Here is a 21,788-nt window from a genome sequence, read left to right as displayed (position 1 = left end):
GATGTACTCCAGCAGAGGGATGAATGACTGGGTGTTAATTAGCCAAGGAGCCTGGAGAGCTGGAGCAGCAGCTGGCCACTGCTCTGGGATTCTCCATGCAGAAGCCAGCAGCCTGCCCCAGCAGCAGGGTGCACTGCCCAGGCAGCAGATGGTGCTTCTGGAATTGAGGTACAGGGATCACCTGTGGGGAGAGCTCTGCTCTCCTGCCACAGAAATGGTCAGCACAGACTCAAACTGGATACCAGGGAGGAGTTCTAGGTTAGAAACACAGAGCTACTGAGGTAGGAAAGCCTCTGAGCCCAGCAAGTCCAACCGTGCCCCAGCACTGCCAGGGCCACCGCTGACCCCGTCCCAAGTGCCACATCCACAGGCTGTGGAATCCCTCAGGGAGGTGACTTCACCACTGCCCTGGGCAACCTTTGCCAGGGCTGGACAGCCCTTTTCAGGAAGAAGTTTTCCCAATATCCAACCTAAATCTTCCCTGGCATAACTTGAGGCCATTTCCTGCTCCACTCCTCCTGGCAGGAGCTGTGCAGAGCCACAAGGTCCCCCCCTGAGCTGCCTTTTCTCCAGGCTCAGCCCCTTCCCAGCTCCCTCAGGAACTCTCCAGCCCATTCCCAGCTCTGTTCCCTGCCTTGGTCACGCTCCAGCCCCTCCAGGTCTCTCTTGCCTAGAACTGGACAGAGCCCTGGAGGTGTCACAGAGTGCCCAGCACAGGGGATAATCCCTGCCCTGGGGGACAATCCCTGCCCTGGGGCTGTGCCCACCCTGAGGCTGGCACAGCCCAGGGACCATGGGCCTCTTGCCCACCTGGGCTCCTGGTATTCCCAGTGAACTGGATCAAACATTCCTGTGTGTAAGATGGGCCCAGCACTAAGGATGTTTTGCAAAGGTTTAAAGCAGTCACATCCAACACATATATGTTTATGAAGCCAGCATATAGCCAGCCTTTAAAAAAGTATTATTTTAATAAAAATAGAGCACATTCTTAAAATGAAAAGTAGACAGTCTTGCACACTAATGATGGTAAAGGCAACTGAGTGCACGGCATCACTGTCCAGGCAGGCAGCACATGGCGGTGGCATTACGGGCGTGCATTTAATAGTCACAAAAACAAGGGTTCTTCCAGAAGAGGTGCAAATCTGCCAAACTCAGACTAGAATTCAAACAAGAAACAAGGGTTGAAAGCCTTCCCGCCCCGTCCTCAGTCTGAAATGTCAAGTGCCTCAAAGGAAAACAACACACAGCCACTCAGGCAGAGCTCAGAAGAGTTTCTGTAAGGCTTCACTCTCCAGCTTGCACGTTACTCCGACCACCCCCTTCCCAGGCACCAGCTATTCTCCAAATTCCATGTCATCAACCCCCTTCAGTCACTGCTCTCCTTCTACCTGAGCCGGGGGCGCTGGCTTGCCGTTCAGGGCCATCTGCTGGGGTGGCAGGTGCCCTGGGGGTGGCACAGGCATGGTCTTTAACTTCTTGGTGTCCACTTTTAAAGCATGATCTTCCTCTTCTTCATCAGAGTCTTGCAAGCCATACTTGGAAAAGTGTGCTACCTGTGTTAAGAAGGACAAACGTGTCACAGCTAGGAAGGGAAATTTCTGGAAGGCCTGAACACTGGGCAGGTGTAATTGTGCCCTATACAGGTGTCCTAGCACACAACTCTTGGGACACCAGCAATAAATTCAACCTCTCTACAGACCAAAACCAACTGCTCTACGCAGGTCTGAGGCCACAGTTTTCACCACAGAACCTCAGACTGGTTTGGACTGGGAGGGACCTTAAAGCTCATTCATTCCATGGACAGGGGCACCTTCCAGCTTGCTCCAAGCCCCATCCAACCCAACCCTGAACACTGCCAGGAAGGAGGAGCTGCTTTGGTGAGGACAGTTCTCACCAGAGGGACTCGAGACAGCTGTCCAAAGTCAGAAATGCCTTGAGCTGGTGTAAGAGATGGTCCAAAGTTTCCTGCATTTGCCTCAGGACCATCACAAGGACCCTGCAGACCCCTGACAGGAGCTCTGGCCTGGCCGAGGTGGATGTGGACACTTGCCAAGTGACTGTTTGCAGGTGCACTTGCTGTGCTTCTACAGAACGCTGCATTCCAGCAGGTTGTGACAAGTGGTGGCTGGTCCCTGTACCTGTATGCCAGCACCTGCTTCACAGACCAAGGGGCTCTTGTCAATGGCCCAGCAATCTTGCCCACCTTCTGGCCAGATTCCACTTGCTTTGGCTAAAAACTGTATGAACTGTAACTTTTTGGGAAGACACCCCGATGGACAACAGCGAATCCACGTGGCTGGACCATTGAGGATCTCATCTCTCCATTTGATAGCTATAATCCCCTTTCCCCTCCTCTCTATCGTTTATTTCCTTTCTGTCCCCTCTATGGCATTTGCTGCTGGCACTCTGTAACAGAGCGCGTTTGCTGTGATTAAACTGCTGCCCCCCCGCCGTTTGGGATGTGTTAAGGAGCCACCAGGACGCCGTGCCCAGCCTTGGGGACACTGGGGACGCTGCAGCCCGCAGCCCAGGGTGGCACGGGGCTCACCTTGAAGACCCAGGAGCCGGTCTCGGGGCGGTACTCCTTGAAGCGCGCGCCCTGCTTGCGGGACACGGCCTCCAGCCGGCCCTCGTAGTCCATCTCGGCCAGCCGCTCAGGGCTCTTGATCAGGCACCGCGACGTCTTGTCTGTGGGCCACACGCCGTCCAGGGTCACCTCGGCCCGCCTGCAACAGGACAGGGGCTGGGCAACCTGGGCAGGGCAGCAGGGCACAGCCCCAGCACAGCCCCGGCCAGGGAAACTCACATTAAACCCAGTTTGTGCTTCAGGAACCTGGAAGCGACTCGCTGACACTGTCAACCCAACGCACCATTTGGATTTGTCCCTTGGTTGCAGCCTGCAAGCACGGCACTGTCAGGATTCTAACTTACCTATTCAACCCTTCCCCAATGGGAGGCTTCTTTTCGTCATCAGGGTAAACAATAACTTCTTTTCTCCGGATATGTACAATCTCATCCAGGTTTAGATTTGTTAGATTTACTTCTCCTTCGAAGTAAATCGATCCATAACCTGCAAAACAACCCAAAAGGTCACAATTAAATTGTCTGTGAAAAGTCATGTGCCAGAGAGCCCACGTTCCTGCTGTGCTCCTCCTGTCCCCACCCAGCCCCATCCTGTCTCCCAAGCAAAGTGGCACATCCTTCCCCCTGAGAAAGCTCTGGAGGAGCATTATCAACTTTGACATCAATATCAAATGGCTGGGAGAGCTGGGAATATTCAACCTGGAGAAGGGGAAGGCTCCAGGGAGAGCTCAGAGCCCTGCCAGGGCCTGGAGGGGCTCCAGGAGAGCTGCAGAGGGACTGGGGACAAGGATGGAGGGACAGGAGCCAGGGAATGGCTCCCACTGCCAGAGGGCAGGGATGGGTGGGAGATTGGGAACTGGGAATTGTTCCCTGGCAGGGTGGGCAGGGCTGGGATGGAATTCCCAGATTCCCCTGGATCCCTGGCAGTGCCAAAGGCCAGGCTGGACACTGGGGCTTGGAGCAGCCTGGGACAGTGGAAGGTGTCCCTGCCCATGGAATGGGATGAGTTTTAATGTCCTACCCAAACCAAATCAGTCTGTGATACTGGGATTTATTTTATCCTAAAATCCTACAATACTGTGATGCAAATTGCTGCCAAAGCAAGGGCACTGGTGACAGCCAGGCTGAGGGTTTGGAACACGGGTTCTGCAGCTTTAGGACCCCTGGCCCAGGGTGAAGGCCCTTCCTGGGCCGGGGGTCTCACCCGTGCGGCCGATGGTGAAGTCTGTCACGATACATTCTTTCCTGTCGTTGGTCAGCCGGGCCAGCTCCTCCAGGGTCGGGATGGTGTAGTAGCCAGCTCGTGTCAGGACGATCCCTGCAACACAACATTCCCTGAGAACAGGGCTGGCAGCAATGTATCAGCATTCTCAGACTGTTATCCCATTTCTTCTGCCAGCCTGAACAGCTGGAGGTTCAGCTGCAGCTGGAAGCCTCAGAGGAACTGAAAACCAGGGCACTCAAAGCCAACAGATACCACAACACCTTCATTCCACAGCCTCCAGAGCACATTTAAATCAACTGCTCTGGCAGGTTCTGCCCAGGCACCTGCCAGAGAGCAGCAGGTGTGCAAACATGAAGGGAATAAGGTGCACAGGGAGAGGAAAAATTGCAAATGCATCAACACCTGAAGGAAACACTCTCCCAGGCTTAGTAGCCTGGGGCCTCAGGCACTGCTGACCAAACTGCAGCTTCTTCTACATTTAACAGACTCCAATTCTTCATCTGTTAATCTGTCTAATAATCTTCCTATTTCCCAAAAGCATTCTCCATCTACAAAATATCTAGACACATTTCATTTGCACATGTCACCTGCCAGCTCCATCACATGCCACAGAAGTATTACCTGGAAGGATTAACGAATCTTTTCCCTTTACTTTCTCAAGTTTAAAGAACTCCAACACATGTGATATAAAATTGGGGGATAAAATTAAAATGCTTACTGACTCAGCAGCTAAAATTTCTGCACTAGGCAAGAAAAGCAAGATTTGGATTCTGGTGGAAGGAGGGGAAAAGCAAAATCTGAGGGTGTCAAAGAGCACAAAGCTCTGCATGCAATGGCTCACCTGCAGGATGCAGCTGGGCCCCAGGCTCGACCTCCTTGTCCCACTCCTCCTGCAGGGAATCCTCCTGGAAGGAGGCGTCCTCGCTGCTGCCCTCCAGCCCGTTGCGCAGCGCCGCGCGCATGTTCAGCGCCACGATGGTGTCGTCCATGCTCGAGTGGGACTTGTGCCCGCTGCCCTCCAGGCTCTGGGGAATGGGCTTGGCTATGGGGTTGGTGTAAAACCTGGTCACCTCGTGGGCCTCCTCCTCATCCTCCCGCTCCCCGTCCTGCCTGTGGTTCTCCTCGGGAGGCACCGACAGGAAGAACCTGCGCAGAGGAAGGACTGTGTGAATTACTTTGTTCCGAGGGACTTACGCCAACATTCCTGTGCAGGGACAGGGACTTGGGTGATCCCTTGAGTCTCTCCCTGCTCAGGAGACTCTGATTCTATGATTAAAATTCTGCTCTTTCCACACAAAGAGCAAACAGGACCACACCAACTGCAGTGTCAGTGATTACCCCCCTTCCCTCTGCTCCTGCCTGACCGCCTCTGCCACTGAGGCTCCCGCTACAGCAAGGACAGTGGTGAGACTGAACAGCCCCCACGTGCTGGGGACTAAAGCACGTGCCCTGTGCAGAGCTGAGTGGAACAGGGAGCTCAGGCTGGAGAGAAGCCTCAAAAGGGGGTGTAACAGCAATACCCACAGGGCCTGGGTGACCTCGCTGCCACAGCAGCTCTTATTTTAGTAGCTTTCAATAAAATCAACATGGTGAGCTGGGCAGGTTTTTTCCAGACTCTGATTAAAAGAAAACCAAAGCAAAAATCAGAGTTCAACTGAAATATGGCCACAGGCTTTTTAGAGGAGGTTGGAATTCTGGCTTTTGCAGGGGAGAGATGTAGCCTTAGAGGTTCCTCACTGTAATCTGTACAAAACACATACATAGAAAATAGAAATATGAGACATGAAGATCAGTGGAGCTCCCTTGTAATTCCCACATCACTGAGGACTGACCAGCAGAGGTTCTTCTCCCCTCAGAGTCAGGTTTAGCGCTTCTCCCAAGGAATATCCTGGTTTCTTGATACACGGAAGGAAGAGAGACTCGTCCAGAACAAAAGTCCCTGCTCTCTGACCCAGATTTTGGGTGGGGTGAGCTGGCAGTGCCCACACAGGAAGAACACATGGTTAGTGCCGGAGGAAATGCATCTCCTAGCCGGTCAACTGCTCTCAAGGAACAGTGAAGTGACATCCCTGAGAAGGGGCTGCTGCACTGCTGTAATTTAGGGACAGGCAGAACCAGTCTGCATTTCTGAGGACACTGCCCTGCAGGGTGACTCGCTCACCTGTCCCCATTCTCTGGGTACTCCGACGGCGACGCCAGGTCCTCGTTCTCTCTGCTCACGGGGGAAAACAGGTTGCTGCTGCTGAGGTTCTTCAGAACCAGCTTCTTGATGCTCTTCCTAAAAACATAACGCAGCAAGGAAGGGGAATTTGGATCTATCCACTGCATACATGTATATTTCATACTTAATTCAGATGCTCCAAGGACCAGGAACCAGCTCTAAGACATGTTCCCACAACCCAGACACATCAAGTCTCCTGTAACAGATCCTAAAATTGTTTTGGGAATTCTACTCAAGGCCTTGTTTTATATAGACGTGTAAAAACCAGAAGTCAGTGAATGGCTCAAAGCCCAAGTTCAGCAAACCACAGTGTTCTCTGTTTCCTAAATCAGCTTTTCTAGAAGCACAGAAGGTCTGGCCCACAGATGCAGGTTGATTTTACAGCAGGGTCACCTTAATCATTTAGTTTTTTGTTTCTACTCAACTCCAAACCTTGCCAAACCCTTTTCTATGTGACTGCCACTGATGTAGCTAAAAACTGAACCCAAAACTTCACTTAGGCAGATCCATAATTTATTTCTTACAGAAACATCTGTGGCTCTGAAACAGAACCAGAGCTGGCATAAAACCATCAGAAATCTGCCTCCATACTTAGGGCATGAGCAAACCTAGTATTGTTGACACTCCCAGTTCAGGAGCAGGAAGTACTACCCTGTGCAAGCTTTCCTTGTAAGAATTCCCCAATGACTTTATAGGAGCTTTGCTCCCATCACAGGCTGGCCTCATTTTACAGCTTATTCGGCCTCAACAGTCTAAAGTGAACCTTTTCCTCTCCTCTACAGAAAACAGTTCCAGTGAAGTCTTACAGACAACTTGTTATTGTTCTTCCAATCTGAGCCAGGGCACAAAATCCTGAGATTTGGGGTAATACACACGAGTTTCCAGAAGATTCTCACAGAGACAAAAAAGATGCTCACTTTGGCATGAAGGCTCCGTTGGACAGGGAGGGCTCATCATCATCCAGCCCATCAAAGAGCTGGGATTTGGCCGAGCCCGCTGACTGCAGGGCCTTGGGCCGCACTCTGGTCGCGGGGCGTGGGGTCAGCTTGTAGTGGGTGGGAGTCGTCAGGGCCTTCTGGGCTGCTGGGTTGGTTGGCTTCAGCCTCTGGAACAGAAAGATGGACAGTTGGACATCTCAGGCACGGGGACAGAGCTTTAGGGTGCTCCAGCCCAGGCCCCTGAAAGGCAAAGGGGGTGGTAAGTAAAGGGGAGCAGTAATTGCACCCAGGTTAGGGGGCTCCACGCACAGCCCCAGCCACCAGCCTGGATCCATGGGCACCCCCGGGCTCCAGCTGCCAGGCAGGACTCACCTCCAGCCCCCAGCATCTGCCCAGGGGCAGCAGACACCCAGAACCTCCCCTATCACCTCAAAAGCCTGGGAAGCGTTTGTTTTGTCATCTTTTGAACAAAGCAACAGGGCAAGGTTTATCAGAGACTCCTAGGAATGTCCTAAGCAAAGCACTACAATTATTTTCCAAGCGTTAACAACGATCCATATTTATTCCAAATCAGCAGCTGGGAGCACAGGAACTCCATAGCAGGAAATCATGGAATGGTTTGGGCTGGAAAGTACCTTAAAAGATCATGCACTTCCAACCCCCCTGCCATGGGCAGGGAGCTTTCCACTGGAATAAAATGAAGCCCTCTGTGTCCTGGATGGTAAAAAGCCACTGCACCACTGGCAGAGCACAGAGAGCAACCTACTTGGCTGCTCAGTGTGCACTGAAGTGAGGACTGCACACAAAGTAATTCCAACTGTCACCCATGAAATGAGCTCAGTGCTGACGGGCACTTACCTCTTCCTTCTTCTTCGGGTCTGACATGGGGTTTCTGAAGAGAGGGGAGTCTCCAAAGGGTGAGTAGGTCAGGCTGTTGAGGTGCTGCTGCAGGACAGCTTGCTGGGCTGCAGAGGCGTTGGGGTCTGTCAGAGCTACAAAAGGAGCAGCATTTCAGTTTTAGAGCTCTGGGAACAGAACCAGGGCAGGGAGAAACACAGCAGCTCCCAGAGTATCTCCTTCCTCCATCAGAGTGTGCAACCAGAGTCAGAGTTCTCATGGGTGAAAAGCTGAGGACACAGAGGGCTACAGAGCAGTGCCAGAACAGTCAGTCCTGGTGGTTTCTGGAAGCGTGTGCAGGGAAAATAATTAATGCAGAATTTTGACATTACTGCTACCACAACATACAACTCTAGAGTCCCCTCTGCAATGGATTCGAAATATTGTCTCTCTGTCTTAAAGCATTTCATTTTAATGCCTATTAAAATGCTCTAGGACTTCACCCCATGAAACATTCAAGCCACCAAAAGCAGCTTAATTATTTTGTTTGGATTTATTATTAATTATTAATTCCAACAAAAACAGGGTGGGATGCAGGCATTCTCAAAGAACAACAAAACCACTCTCAGAAGAACAGCTTACTGTCAGGATCTGCAGGAAGTCAGGAGAGCTGGAGACAACTGCGTCTTATTTTTATCCCAAAGGCACAGCATTCCTGTTAATAAAGGCCCTCTAGGCCTCTCCTATCTGGAAGTACTGAAAAATCCAACTTTGCACTTCCCTTACTTTTCTTTGTGCACATCTATTCTTGCTGCCCAAATTCAATTTGGGAAACGTTACTGATCTTCAAGACAATGCTCTAAAATAGGTGTAATTATTTGGCACATAAAGCAACTTGGAATTCCTTTAAAAATATCCATATAACTAGCAGAAAAAGGGTCATCAACACAGTCTGCACTGTGAGTGAGAACAGAAGCGGCCTGAGGAGATGCTCTGTCATTCCAAACCCTTTGGGAAGGGTGTGCTCCTGCCTTCAGGCCCATGAGAACAAGGCAGCAAGCAGCAGGCTCATGGACACTCACCTACGGCAGGCTGGGGGGCCCCGAAGCCCAGGGTGGCTGTGGATGTGTTGAATCCTGGGGCTCCAAAGGCCCCCGTTCCCAGCGTTCCCCCCAGCTTCGGCTGCGTGTTTCCAAACAAGGACGTCTGTCCTGCCCCCAGAGCTGTGACATGAGAGGTGGCTGTCAGTTACTACAGGACTCTGACAAGGTCACTGGCACAACAAGCAATCAGTTCCTTACTGGACTGCATGAAACACTCTCCATGCCCATGGACGCTGCAGGCAGCAGAGGCTCTGAGCACAGAGCCTCACCAATCCCACCAGTGCTGCCCCGTTTCTGTCAGGCCACTTGGCACTGTGCTAAGCTCCCCTTGGAGCTGCCCTGAGCCATCCTGGCTTGAAGCTGAAACATGCCCCACCCAGCCTTTCCCAACTCAGCTACAGGCAATGCCCAGGCTGGACCAGCACTGCAGCCTGAGGGCTGGAGCTGCCCAGGAATGAGCTGGGAAACTGCTTACCTGTTCCAAACCCTGTTCCAAGTCCAGTGCCCAGAGTCCCAGTCGCAGGCTTATTTCCAAACAAGCTATTTCCAGCAGTGTTGGCACCAAAACCTTCAACAACAGAACGAGCAGCTCATTAGAGATGAAATGAAAACCATGTATTTAAATAAATACGCCCCAGAGGGTTGAAGAGCCCTGCCAAAGTCAAATTTCTCACTGCTTCCAGCAGCGCAGGTTAAACTGACAGATTAAGCAGCAAGAAGGGACTTCACTGGCAATAAACACATTTTAGTTATAAATATAGCATTAAAGCAGCACAGAAAAATGTTGGTCTGCCTTCTTAAGCTTTTCAGTTTGTTACAAACTTCAGTTTCCCAGAAAGACAGGGCTAACATGATACTGTTTTATCTGGTAATGGAGTAAAACATGCAGGGGTTTTTTGAGTGCCTGGAGGGAACAAGCCTCATTTCACCCTGCTTAAACCACACACATTTCTCTGACCCTCACCACAGAGCAGGTGGGAACTCAGATCTGCACAGTTGAAGGGCACAGCTATAGCTGGAACAAGACCACCCCAAATCCACCATGAGCTCAGTTCTACTGCAGATGCTGACCCCATCCCATGCTTGGTTAGTACACAAAGTCAGGATTAAACTGAAAAACTGCAGGTATGCATCAACTCCTTGGAATCCATCTCCATTCCTCCTATAAACTGCTGCACAGGCAAACCAAAACCACATACTGCAAAGGCTGGTCTCCACCAAACACTGCCAACACACTGTGGGGCCATGGAGATCCTGAGCAGCAGAACATGAACTCAAAAGCACTTTCACACCCCTGGGAGGTTTGCCCAGGACTGCTCACCACAGTCAAACCCTGCCTGCCAAGGTGCTGCCCTGGTTCAGAGCACTGAGAACTGCTCAGAGCTTCATTTGGGAAGTGTTGGAATCTTGGATGCTAAAGTTTAAAAGTCTCAGCATCCAGGATTCCAACAGGGAAGGGCCTAAAAGATCAGCAAGTTCCCTCGAGTTCCTCCCTGTCTCTATGGGCAGGCTGACACAGCAGGCTCCACTGCTTCAAGTAAGCAACACAAAACAGCACTGCAGAACAGGGATGGCAGGGTCCAACCCCCTCCTGCTCACTCTCAGACACAGTTTTGTTGCTCTGAAATCCAGAATTAAAAAGGCAGGAGAGATTTCAGAGTCCCATGAAAGAAACTGCCACTCCCTTCATCCACTCCTACACATTCCTCCCGCTCAGTCACACCCACCCAACATCAATTCTCACATCAGAGGCCACCAGGACTCAGGACTTTGGTCCTTCACACCACCAAGGACAACAGCCACCAGCTAAAGAGGAGCTGAGTCAATTCACCTTCACTGCAGTGCAGATCTCCTGACACCCACCCAAGCCCAGGGATCACTGGTTTTATCCCAATTCTCCCAGTGCTGCTGTGCTAACACAGGGTGCTCATAGCTTCCTAACAAACCCTTGAATCCTTGATTTTAGGAGTTTTCAACCACAGAATTACAGCATGGTTAGACTTGGAAGGGACCTCTGAGTCTACCAGCCCAGCTCTGCCCAGGCAGGGCCCCCTGCAGCAGCGACACAGGAACGTGCCCAGGGGGTCTGGGAGGTCTCCAGAGGTGCCCTGGGGGTCTGGGAGGTCTCCAGAGGTGCCCAGGGGGTCTGGGAGGTCTCCAGAGGGGGAGACTCCAGCCCCTGCCTGGGCAGCTCTTCCAGGGCTCTGCCCCTCCAGGGAAGGAAGTTCTTCCTCAGGCTGGGCTGGAACTGCCGTGGTTTAGTTCCTGGCCATTGCTCCTTGGCCTGCCACTGGCACCACTGAGCAGAGCCTGGCACCATCCTGGCACCCCTGGAGAGATGCAGATGGATGGAGAGGGCATTTGTGTGCATGGAGAGGCATTTGGGCACACGGAAGGGCCATCTGGGCACACGGAAGGGCCATTTGTGTGGATTGATGGGTCCCCTCTCAGCCTTCCCTTCTCCAGACCGACCACCCCAGCTCCCACAGCCTCTCCCCACCAGAGATGCTCCAGACCCCAAATCATCTCTGTGGCCTTCCTTGGAGCCTCTCCAGTAGCTCCTGGTCTTCCTTGAACTGTGGAGCCCAGAACTGAACGGGACACTCCAGATGAGCCTCCCTGGAGCTGAGCAGAGCAGGAGGATTCCCTCCCTGATCTGCTGGGAATGCCCTTCCCAATGCTCCCCTGGATCCCAGGGGCTCTCCTGGCATCCCAGGCTGAAAATTCCCTTAACTCACCGAAACAATGGCATTTGATCATCCACAGGGAACCCCACCAAGAGCAAAGGCACAGCCCAGCACATTCCTGTGTGCCAGGACCACTGCTCACCAGACAATTCCAACACTACAGTACTCAGCATGTGCTCTCCACAGCGTGTGCTACACACAGTACAGATTTAAATGATTGAAACCGCATTTCTTCTCCCTGTTCCCAAACTGGAAGGGTTTGCAGGGGTTCCTAAACTCAGAGCAGGTTTCTTACCGAAGAGGCCCCCACCCGTGGTGGTACCGAACGAGGGAGCGCTGGTCGTGGTGGCTCCAAACCCAGCAGGCTTGTTCCCAAACAGGGTCTGAAAGGAAAACAACAGGAATTTGGAAACCTGGAATGCTGATACCACAGGAATTGTATTGGTGTTTCGCTGCAGGCAAGGAAGCAGAACCAAAGCTAAGCACAGCTGAGCCCCCCCAGGCCACCCTCCCATGAGTGGGGTTATCCCAAGCCACCTGCAAGGTCCCCCAAAAGCAGCTGTTAGGGTCAGACTCGAGAGGCTTTACGGCACTTTTCCAGGCTCAGTGATCCTGTGATTTTTGCTCCACCAGTACCAAAATGACTGAATATCAAAAACCAAGTTTGGTTTTGGTCCACCACAACTTATAACCTGTATTTCCAACCTTGTGCTGAGGCACCCCAGGCACTGAGAACCTCAGTATCTCCTGCTGCTTTTATCACTCCACACATCATTTGTTTAAAAAAATGACTCTACTACACCTGTTTGTCCTCCAGTTTACAGCAAACCACCTGACTTTTGTATCTCAGACATCCTAATTCCTAAGCTACACAGCTTCTGTGCAGTCAGCACCCCGGAAGAGGGCTCTGCTTGGTTTTCTCTCTTTATTACGGAGGCAGAGACATACCGAACCACCAACACCAAATCCCGTGTTGGCTTGTCCAAAAAGGCCAGTTCCCGTTCCAAATCCAGTCCCAGCATTTGTATTGGCAGCTGTCCCAAAAAGGCTTCCAGGCTGCGAGGGCTGGGTGACCCCAAAGAGACCCTACAAAAAGGAACCAGGTTAAGGTAATGTTCCCAGGCTTTTCCACGTCCAGCACCACCAACAACAGATCCAGCAGGCAAAATCAGGCAATAAAACAAGGCTGCATTTGCCCTCGTGCTGGGGGAAGAGGAGGGGTGAAGAGCATTCCAGAAGCTTTAGTCCTCCTCCAAGAAATTAGTTACTAACAAGAAATAAAAAAAAACACAAACCAAAAATTTATGTTCCAGGATTTAAAGGATATTGGAATTTCCTCATTGCTTTGAGCCAGGGAGATGGAAAAGAAACATTTCACGGGGTTTTCTGGGAGAAGCCGCAAGAAATTCACAAAGAACATGGGATATTTGGAGCCAAAGCCTCTAGTTATACAACAAGTTACAACTACATAGAATCTTTCTGTTGCAAAAGCCCCCAAATGTTGCTCATTTGTCACCAGAAAGCCCAGGATTTGAATTCCCACAGAAGGTTGACAGTGGGATGACATTATCTGTGTGGAAATGATCGGAAGCACAGGAGTTGCTGGAGAGCAGCTGCTTGAGTGGGTACATGATTTGTGAGCAGCTGACTGCTCTCCAGTTGTCAGGAACAAAGCTGACTGCCAGGAGGCTCCTCGCTCCATCGCACCCTGCTTTTACCCCGCTGTAGTGGAACGTGAGGCACATGCCAGTGCTGCAGCCCACTGCCAGCCCCTCTTACCATGGTGCTGGTGTTGGGCTGGCCCAGGGTGCTGGTGCCCCCGAAGGAGAAGCCAGTGTTCTGCGTGGTGGTGGCCTGGCCGAAAGGTTTGTTGAACAGATTCGTGGTCTGGGACTGCTGCCCAAAGAGCCCGCCGGTGGTGCCCGTGCCAAAGCCGGTCGTACCTGGGACACCAACAGCAGTTAGAGACCCGGCCTGGCAGATCCACACAGGAAAAAAGGTCACAGAATAGCCTGGGCTGTAGGGACCATCCAGTGCCAGCCCTGCCCTGCCCAGACCCCACCAGCCCCACCCTGGGCTTCCCTGGCAGTGCTGCCCAAAGGCTCCTGGAGCTCTGGCAGCCTCGGGGCCGTGCCCATTCCCTGGGCATTGCCGGCACCTCTGGGGAAGAACCTTTCCCTGATTGCAGCCTGAGCTGGCCTGGCCCAGCCCCAGGCGCTCCCTGGTGCTGTCTCTGCTCATCCAACAACCACTTCCATTCCTACAGCCTGGAGGATTTGGATCTGTTTCCAGTCAAATTCCAGAAAGACAAATATCCATTACCTAGGGAAAAATCCATCCCTGGCAGGGTGGGGAGGCCCTGGCACAGGGTGCCCAGAGCAGCTGGGGCTGCCCCTGGATCCCTGGCAGTGCCCAAGGGCAGGTTGGACACTGGGGCTGGAGCAGCCTGGGACAGTGGGAGGTGTCCCTGCCATGGCAGGGGTGGCACTGGGTAGGCTTCAAGGTCCCTTCTAACCCAAACCATTCTGGGATTCTATGATCTACTTACTTTTTAGTTTGCAGCAAAACCTAATAAAAATCCAATTGCTGTTTAAATTTTTCCAAGAGAAAGCAAGAAAACAGATTTCTATGGCAAGGAGCTTCACCAGTGAATGCTGGCAATACAACCAGCACAACTCTGAGCTCACTGCAGTGTTTCAACATTTTGCATCACAGAATTCTAAATGGTTCAACAGAATACTTGCACATGCACTCACAGAACACCAGGGCCAGGCAGTACTTACTGGTTCCAAAAGCAGTTTTATTCTGTCCATAGGAGAAGCCTGTATTGGTAGTGGAAGAGCCAAACAGTCCTGTGGCTGTGCTGGACGTGGCAGTGGAAGAGCCAAACAAGCCAGCAGTTGCTCCTGCTCCTACAGGATTCGTGGGCCCTTTCCTATTTGCCTGGTAGTCTTCCAAACGGAGTTCCTAGAGGAAAATCCAGCTCTTTTTACACTGGATAAGGGCAGGCAAGTGTCCTTACCGCACTCACACAGCACCCCATCTCACCAAGGTGAAACCTCAAGAAAAGCTGCAACACCCACATTTTTAAAAATAAGGACACCAAAAACAGGACGTGAACTTAGACCCATGTTTGGACTTAAATTTGACATCCCAGAGCCTATTTTATAAACTATCTGTTCTGAAGGGTCCAAAACCGACCCAAAAGGGAAGACCCAGGATAAATCCTTGGGAACATTAGTTTATAACAAACAGCTGAGCTCTGCCTGCGATCCTGCTGTTATCTCAGCAGAGCAGGGCTGTTCCAAACAGGATCTCATGTCCTTCTGACAAGATGGAATTTCAGCTCTTCCAGACCTGCATTAAGCACTTAAACCCAACTGCAATTAACATGGTGTTGCATTAACTGTTTTACTTGACAATGTCTCTCGTGTGTGATGCACTGGCGGTTCATTAATATTTTTGCGTTAATGAGCACAGACAGTAACTGTGGCCCAGAAAGCCCGAGGTAAGGCTGTGTCCCCTGCACTGACCTCGAGGGACTTGCTCTCGTACTCCTTCATGGCAGTGATGCACTGGTGCTTGGTGTTGATGTTGGTGCTGACGCCGGACTTCACCATGGTGTCGGTGCCGGTTGGGGGCTGCCAGGAATGGAGGGAGGGCCACGTTAAAATCCAGCCAGACTTGAGGGAACACAGCCAGAACTCCCTGCAGATCCTGGGAAATCCTACACCTAGTACAGACCTGCAGCTCTGTGTGACTGCCCTGCTCAGGCAAGACCCCCACCTGCAGAGCCTGTAGTCCTGGGGCCCATGACCAGGAGGATGTGGAGTTCCAGGAGTGAGTGCAGAGCAGGCCCGGAGCTGCTGCAGGGCTGGAGCCCCTCTGCAGCCAGGCTGGCAGAGCTGGGAGGGCTCACCTGGAGAGGAGAAGCTCCAGGGAGAGCTCAGAGCCCTGCCTGGGCCTGAAGGGGCTCCAGGAGAGCTGCAGAGGGACTGGGGACAAGGATGGAGGGACAGGAGCCAGGGAATGGCTCCCACTGCAGAGGGCAGGGCTGGGATGGAAGATTGGGAATTGGGAATTGTTCCCTGGCAGGGTGGGCAGTGCTGGGATGGAATTCCCAGAGCAGCTGGGGCTGCCCCTGGATCTCTGGCAGTGCCCAAGGCCAGGTTGGACACTGGGGCTGGAGCAGCCTGGGACAGTGGGAGGTGTCCCTGCCGTGGCAGGGGTGGGAATTGGTGGGATTTAGGGCCACTCCCAACCCAAGCCTTGTGTGGTTGCATGGTTTTATGATTCCATCATTATTTGTACAGCTGAGACCTCACCCAGGTATGTTTAATGATTATCAACATTGGAATTACCCACAGGAACACTCAAAACAACTCCCAGCAATTCTGCTTTCAGTTCCACTTTAAAAGCAGTTTACCTCAGCTTCTGACATAAATCCTGGAGCTCTGCATGAATTTCACTATCCCCCCCCCCCTTTTTTAACAGTGCTATGGAAGTACAAATCAGCAGCACTGCAAGAGCCCAGGCAGCAGCACAGCTCTGCCCCCAGAACCTCAGTCTTACATCAGCTCAGTCCAAAAATGAAGAGGGATGAGATCTGCATGAACAAGTGTTTGGGGAACAGAGTCCCTCCTGCAGCAGGCCCCAGGTAGCCCAGTTCCTCAAGGCCTCTCTGCTGGCCACCCTCCAGGTCCAACTGCCACAGAACTTTGTAGCAGTTACTGCATCCTGTCTTAAAGGGGACTCGTCCAGAGGAGACAGGACACCACTCCTTTCCTTCCAGGTCCCATTCCCAGACCAGGAAAGCTGTGCTGGTTCTGACCCATCCCAAGATGTCTCTAACCCTTACTGCTGCCAGCTTTTGCCATGGATCAGCTTGAATTCCATGGCACCTGCTGGGAAGGCTCAGCTTTAGGAGCTCCTTTACTCCTTCAGCGTTGGCTCTACACCCAGCAAGCCTGAAATTCTACAGTGTTTGAGAAGGGATGTTTTCAAATCGGTTCAGAGCACTTGCACATTAACTCATTTTTTCACCTCAGCGACCAAGACACCACTGAATGACTGCAAAATGAATACTTCTCCCAGTGAACAGGCTGGACTAAGAAGAAAGAGCAGAACTTACATTAAATTTAATAGTTGTGCCAGTTGGAGCAGCAGTAAAGCTGGTTGGGCCAAAGAGAGAGCCAGATGTGCTCCCAAAGGGGTTGGAAGTGGTGTTGGTGGTCCCAAAGAGCCCTCCACTGCTGGTGCTCGTACCAAAGTCTGAATAAAGCATAGAAAAATAACAACATCAGTATTAAAACAAACCCGGATTAAGTATTTAAAAATTACACCCTAATACTTTACTCAAATTAGAAACTGGTTTGAAAACGAAAAAACAGCTGGGAAAAATAATTTGACAGCAAAGCTGGAAGATGATGGTGCTGCTAATGCACTTCTCTGCTGCAGAAGTGTCCTTAATTCAGCACCCCAGAAACTCCAGACAAACCACAGCAGCCAGTTTCCTTCTACTCCCAATAAGTAGGAAGAAAATAATCCAGAAACTTTATAGTAAAGAGAATCAGTGAGGCTCCTTTTCTTTGTTCAGAGGGGGCTGCAAGCACTTGTTTTTGCCTCATGAAATTACAGAAGAGTTTAACAGCATTCCCTGTCTTCTGCCACAGACAAACCCACTGTAACTGCTCTGTCACAGGATAAAAACCTGAAATCAAATAGCACCAAAACAGTATTCAGGATAAAAATTTCCAGCCAAACAGTTTGTCAATTTATTTTAAAATGTAGAGCTGAAATCATAGCTACAGATTCAGGAGCATGTGAGCTCCCCCACAGCTCCTGTGGGGACAGGGATGTCACTGTATCCTCCAGGAGAAGCCCCCCCAGCCCCACCCTGAGCCCTGTCCCAGCCCCCAGGTACATGCAGCTCCCACTGCTCTCCCACCCAGCTGCAGGGGGGAACCAGATTCACTCACTTCCAAAACCAGCTGGTTTGTTCTGGGCAAAGGCATTACTCTGGGATGAGAAGAGGCTTCCACCAGTGCTGGTGGTTCCGAAGAGGCTGTTGGATGTGCCAGTGGACGTTCCAAAGCCAAAGCCAGTGCTGGTGGAGGAGGTGGCTGGTTGGTTGAACGTGGTGGACCCGAACAGCCCTCCTGCAGATAGAAACAGGCTGTTAATCCTTCACAGCCTCCTCTGCTTGGGAGCTGTGACAGGTTCATGCTCTCCTGGGCTCGGGAGGGTGTTTTTTGGTTGTTTTTGTTGACGATTCCTTGGTTTGGGGGTTTTCCCTCCGTCCCTCCCTCCTCCAGGCAGCCCGGGCAGTACCTGGCTTTGTCTGCGTGCTCCCGAACAGGCTGCCCGTGTTGTTGCTGGAGCCGAAGGCCGAGGTGCCGAAGGCCCCTCCGCTGGTCGTACCAAAGCCAGCATCTGCAAGCACAGCCCGGTGAGCCCCGCAGGCTGCAGCTCCCCAGACAGCCCCCAGAACACACCCCGCTCCCTTCCAAGCTTCCCAACAAACCCCCTGCGGATCGGCCCCAGCCCCAAACACCCCAGCGGCACCGCCTCCCCTAAGCACTGCATTTTCCACTCTTCCCACGGAAGGAATTTCCACAGCAGACATGGAGCCCTGGTTGTCCTCCCAAACTGAAACCTTGGTTGGTTAAGGGTGAAGCCTAAGGCTCCTGAACCTCTTCCAAGCCAGCTGGAGCATCCAGCAGCTCCCTAATTCCATCCCATGTGGGATCACCATCTCCATGAGACTCTCTGAGCTGCACTCCAGGAAAAGACACCTCATTAAAAACCACCCGGGATATTTCACTTACTTTGCCCAAAAGTTGAAGTTGTCCCAAAGCCGGTGCTGCCTCCGAATGGAGTTCCAAAGGATTTGTTAAACATTTTCAGGATGTATCAGGTTTTCTTCCTAGATCTGGAAGGCAGAATTCAGGTTTTATTGAAAGCTCACCCTGCAAACTCATTTTCTACCTCCCTCACTGCTGAGGGCAGCAATCCCATCAGAATCCTTCGGCACCAGCCCCATGGCACTATGTGATTCCAAACTCTGCCACAACCCCAGGAGGGGCAAGGGCATCAACATTCCAGCGAAACCACAGCTAAGGAGGTGTCACTAAAATTAAGGTGTCACCCTTAATTATGGCTGGAGTTCCTGCCCATCTCGGCCTGTGTCCTGGATGCAACGATCCCACAGCAATCCAGGGGTTTCCAGGAATGGTTTTCCTGTTCCACTCTTTGCCAGCTGCTTTGAGCATGACAGAGGGGAATGCAGTGCACAGGGATTTAGGGAACCCAGGCTCCCTCTGCCCCCCACTTCTGCCCTCCCCTGCAGTTCTGTTCCAGGGCAGTTTTGCCTGGCCCCATTCCCTCTCCAGCTCCCACGGTTTATTTACAGCACGTTCCCTGCTGGCTCTCCCCAGCCTCCTCCCCAGCACCAACAGCTACAAACTCTGCTCCAGCTCTCCGAGTTTTGTCAACAAACCCAGCACAATCCCCACAGCTCCTCAGGCACACCGTCAGGGATCTGTGGTGTTTTCCTGCAGCTTCGCCACTGAAAGGTCCAGATTAGCCAAAAACATGCCAGATTAACAAAAAAAGCCAGTACTACCCCAAATAATGTTCATATTATCACCAAAACAGCAGTACTAGCAACAAAAAAAAGCTAGGACTAGAAAAAACAAAATGCCACGTTGATCCAAAAAAAGCCGTATTAGCAAGAAAAAGTCAAAGTTAAAAAAAGCCAGTATTACCCCCAAAAATGCCTTGTTAACCAAAAATAATGGGTGTAATGATCCATGAAAACCCATATTAGCCAGAAGAAAATTACACTAACCAGAAAAAAATATGCATTCTTAAAATAATGTCCCATTAACCAAAACAATGCTAGTATTACCCCACCCTCCCTCCAAATTCAGCAGGAAATGCAGGAATTCCCCCACATTCCCAGGTACTCCCTGGCAGAAATGGCCACACACAGCACTGCAGAATTGAGAACATCAGTAATTCAAGGATGGCCCACACCAGGAATATTCCCAAAGCCAACAATTCCTGTTAAAGCCAAAGCTGCCCTTTAGGGACTGGGCACTGCCCAGGCCAGCCTGCCCCAGGGAAATCTCTACATCCCTCTGTCTTGAAACTGAAGTGTTTGTTTCCCTAACACCAACAGTGCTTTCTGGGAATGGCCAAATCCAGACCTGGAGCAGCCACAGCCATCCCTGCACAGCTGGAGACTAAATCAGCCCACAACAACCAGCCTTACCCCACAACCCCCTGGCAGGAGAACTAAAAAGCTGATTTTTAGTGTCACCTCCAACTACTCCAACAGACACACAGCACAGTTTTGGAGTGTTAGAGGTCTCCACACATTAACAGGCAAATCCTTACAGGCTTCATTTGTGACAGGAAGAGGAATTTCAGTGAAAAAGCCAGGAAAAGCTGCCCTGACAAACTCTCAGAGCTCCCCAAGCTGAGAGGAGCTCCTGGGAAAGCTCCTCTGGCACAGGGCAACACTGCACCCTGAGCCCTCCTCACCTTCTCCCATGGGATCCCGGGGCTGGCAAAGCCCTCCCAGCCCAGGGAGTCCCAGCTGGGCCCCATGCCCACCTTGTCCCCAGCCCAGAGCACTCAGTGCCACCTCCAGGGGACACCTGCAGGGATGGGCACTGCAAAGCTCCCTGGGCAGCCCCTGCCAGGGCCTGAGCACCCTTTCCATGGGGAAATTGCTGCTGCTGTCCCAGCTGACCTGTCAGGGAGTAGAGTCCACCCTGCACATCCTTTACTCCAGACTGATCCCCCCAGCTCCCTTTCCACCAGTACCTGCTCCCAAACACACTTCTCCATTTCTGTGGAGTATTTTCAAGCATCTCCCCTTGTCCCAGTGCAAGTCTCCCTTTCAGGCCAGATAAAAATCACCTGCACTTTCCAGCTGTCCGATGTTGTGACTCTCAGCCTTATCTGCAAACTCACAAGTCACTCATTTTCTGTGGTTCCTCTTTTCTAAGTCACTGCTCTCACGTCCTCCTGAAATCACTGAACACCAAACTCTACCTTAGAAGAGAACTAAAAAATAATTTTCTAAGAAAAAGTGCGTTATGGAAAGATTTCCCCCTCCCACAGCATGCATTTTGTTCTACTTCAAAGCCACCCCTCCTTCCCTGCACCTTAAAAACTGTGTCCAGCTCTGCTCCTGCAGGACAGACCTGGAGGGGCTGGAGTGTGACCAGTGCAGGGAATGGAGCTGGGAAAGGGGCTGGAGAATCCCTGAGGGAGCTGGGAAGAGGCTGGAGAGTTCCTGAGGGAGCTGGGAAGGGGCTGAGCTGGAGCAAAGGAGGCTCAGGGGGACCTTGTGGCTCTCACAGCTCCTGCCAGGAGGGGACAGCCGGGGGGTCGGGCTCTGCTCCAGGAACAGGGACAGGAGGAGAGGGAACGGCCTCAGGCTGGGCCAGGGCAGGCTCAGCTGGGACAGCAGCAGCAATTTCCCCATGGAAAGGGTGCTCAGGCCCTGGCAGGGGCTGCCCAGGGAGCTTTGCAGTGCCCATCCCTGCAGGTGTCCCTGGAGGTGGCACTGAGTGCTCTGGGCTGGGGACAAGGTGGGCATGGGGCCCAGCTGGGACTCCCTGGGCTGGGAGGGCTTTGCCAGCCTCAGGAATTTGGGGATTCTGTGAACTCAGGAGCTGGACCAGAAACAGCAAAACCCGTGGGTTTTACACAACATCCATCTCCCACTCTCTGCAGCCCCAGCTGAGGAGGGATCCTTGCGGCAAAAGGCTCTAATTGAAGTTTAACAGCAACACCACACAATCCCCCTAAAACCACCCAAGGAAACTCACGTCATCGACACAACTTCCAGTCACATATAAGCAACCTAACTTTAAACTGCAGCTTATTAACACGACAGTAAGTAACTCCCGGCCCCGGAGACAGCCGGGCCGTTACCCACATCCAGAGCCGCGTATCCCGCGTGGAAAACACCCGGAATCTCCAACCGGACCTGCACAGGGACGGCCAAAAATGCCCAAAAGCGGGCAGGTACTCCGGAGATAACCGGGGCCGGGCCACCGAGAAATCCCACCCGCTCTCGGCCTTCCCGCCTCCCTCCGGCCCTTCCTCCGTCCCGGGGCCTCCCCGCGCCCTCCCCCTCCGCGACCACCCGGTCTCCCGGCACAAAAAGCCTGGCGG

The 21,788-nt window shown here is 52.1% G+C and overlaps 1 protein-coding gene across 8 annotated transcripts in view; it reads right to left on the bottom strand.

The window, feature by feature from the left end:
• NUP98 (nucleoporin 98 and 96 precursor) overlaps positions 1–21,788 on the bottom strand; it is a 35,286-nt gene that overhangs the window by 13,283 nt on the left and 215 nt on the right. For 2 of the 8 annotated variants that reach the window (XM_085587732.1, XM_085587767.1), the window contains exons 2-20: positions 18,422–18,525; positions 17,925–18,026; positions 17,573–17,752; positions 16,726–16,865; positions 15,128–15,235; positions 14,378–14,561; positions 13,374–13,537; positions 12,543–12,680; positions 11,890–11,977; positions 9,383–9,475; positions 8,887–9,027; positions 7,826–7,959; positions 6,947–7,134; positions 5,970–6,086; positions 4,650–4,954; positions 3,788–3,901; positions 2,932–3,070; positions 2,549–2,726; positions 1,389–1,553 (exon numbers count right to left, since the gene is read on the bottom strand). In XM_085587732.1, coding sequence (XP_085443858.1) covers positions 1,389–1,553; positions 2,549–2,726; positions 2,932–3,070; positions 3,788–3,901; positions 4,650–4,954; positions 5,970–6,086; positions 6,947–7,134; positions 7,826–7,959; positions 8,887–9,027; positions 9,383–9,475; positions 11,890–11,977; positions 12,543–12,680; positions 13,374–13,537; positions 14,378–14,561; positions 15,128–15,235; positions 16,726–16,865; positions 17,573–17,752; positions 17,925–18,026; positions 18,422–18,494 — 2,751 coding nt within the window. In that variant the 5' untranslated portion in view covers positions 18,495–18,525. Of the gene's footprint in view, positions 1–1,388; positions 1,554–2,548; positions 2,727–2,931; positions 3,071–3,787; positions 3,902–4,649; positions 4,955–5,969; positions 6,087–6,946; positions 7,135–7,825; positions 7,960–8,886; positions 9,028–9,382; positions 9,476–11,889; positions 11,978–12,542; positions 12,681–13,373; positions 13,538–14,377; positions 14,562–15,127; positions 15,236–16,725; positions 16,866–17,572; positions 17,753–17,924; positions 18,027–18,421; positions 18,526–20,522; positions 20,670–21,549; positions 21,775–21,788 lie in introns of those variants that run through there. The other 6 variants (XM_085587735.1, XM_085587740.1, XM_085587743.1 and 3 more) reach the window with 6 other exon arrangements.

This window comes from Lonchura striata, chromosome 1 (genome assembly GCF_050655825.1).
Source record: "Lonchura striata isolate lonStrDom1 chromosome 1, ASM5065582v1, whole genome shotgun sequence".
NCBI lineage: Eukaryota > Metazoa > Chordata > Aves > Passeriformes > Estrildidae > Lonchura > Lonchura striata.
The sequence above is the reverse complement of the archived record's forward strand: the minus strand, read 5'-3'. Positions and strand labels throughout refer to the sequence as shown.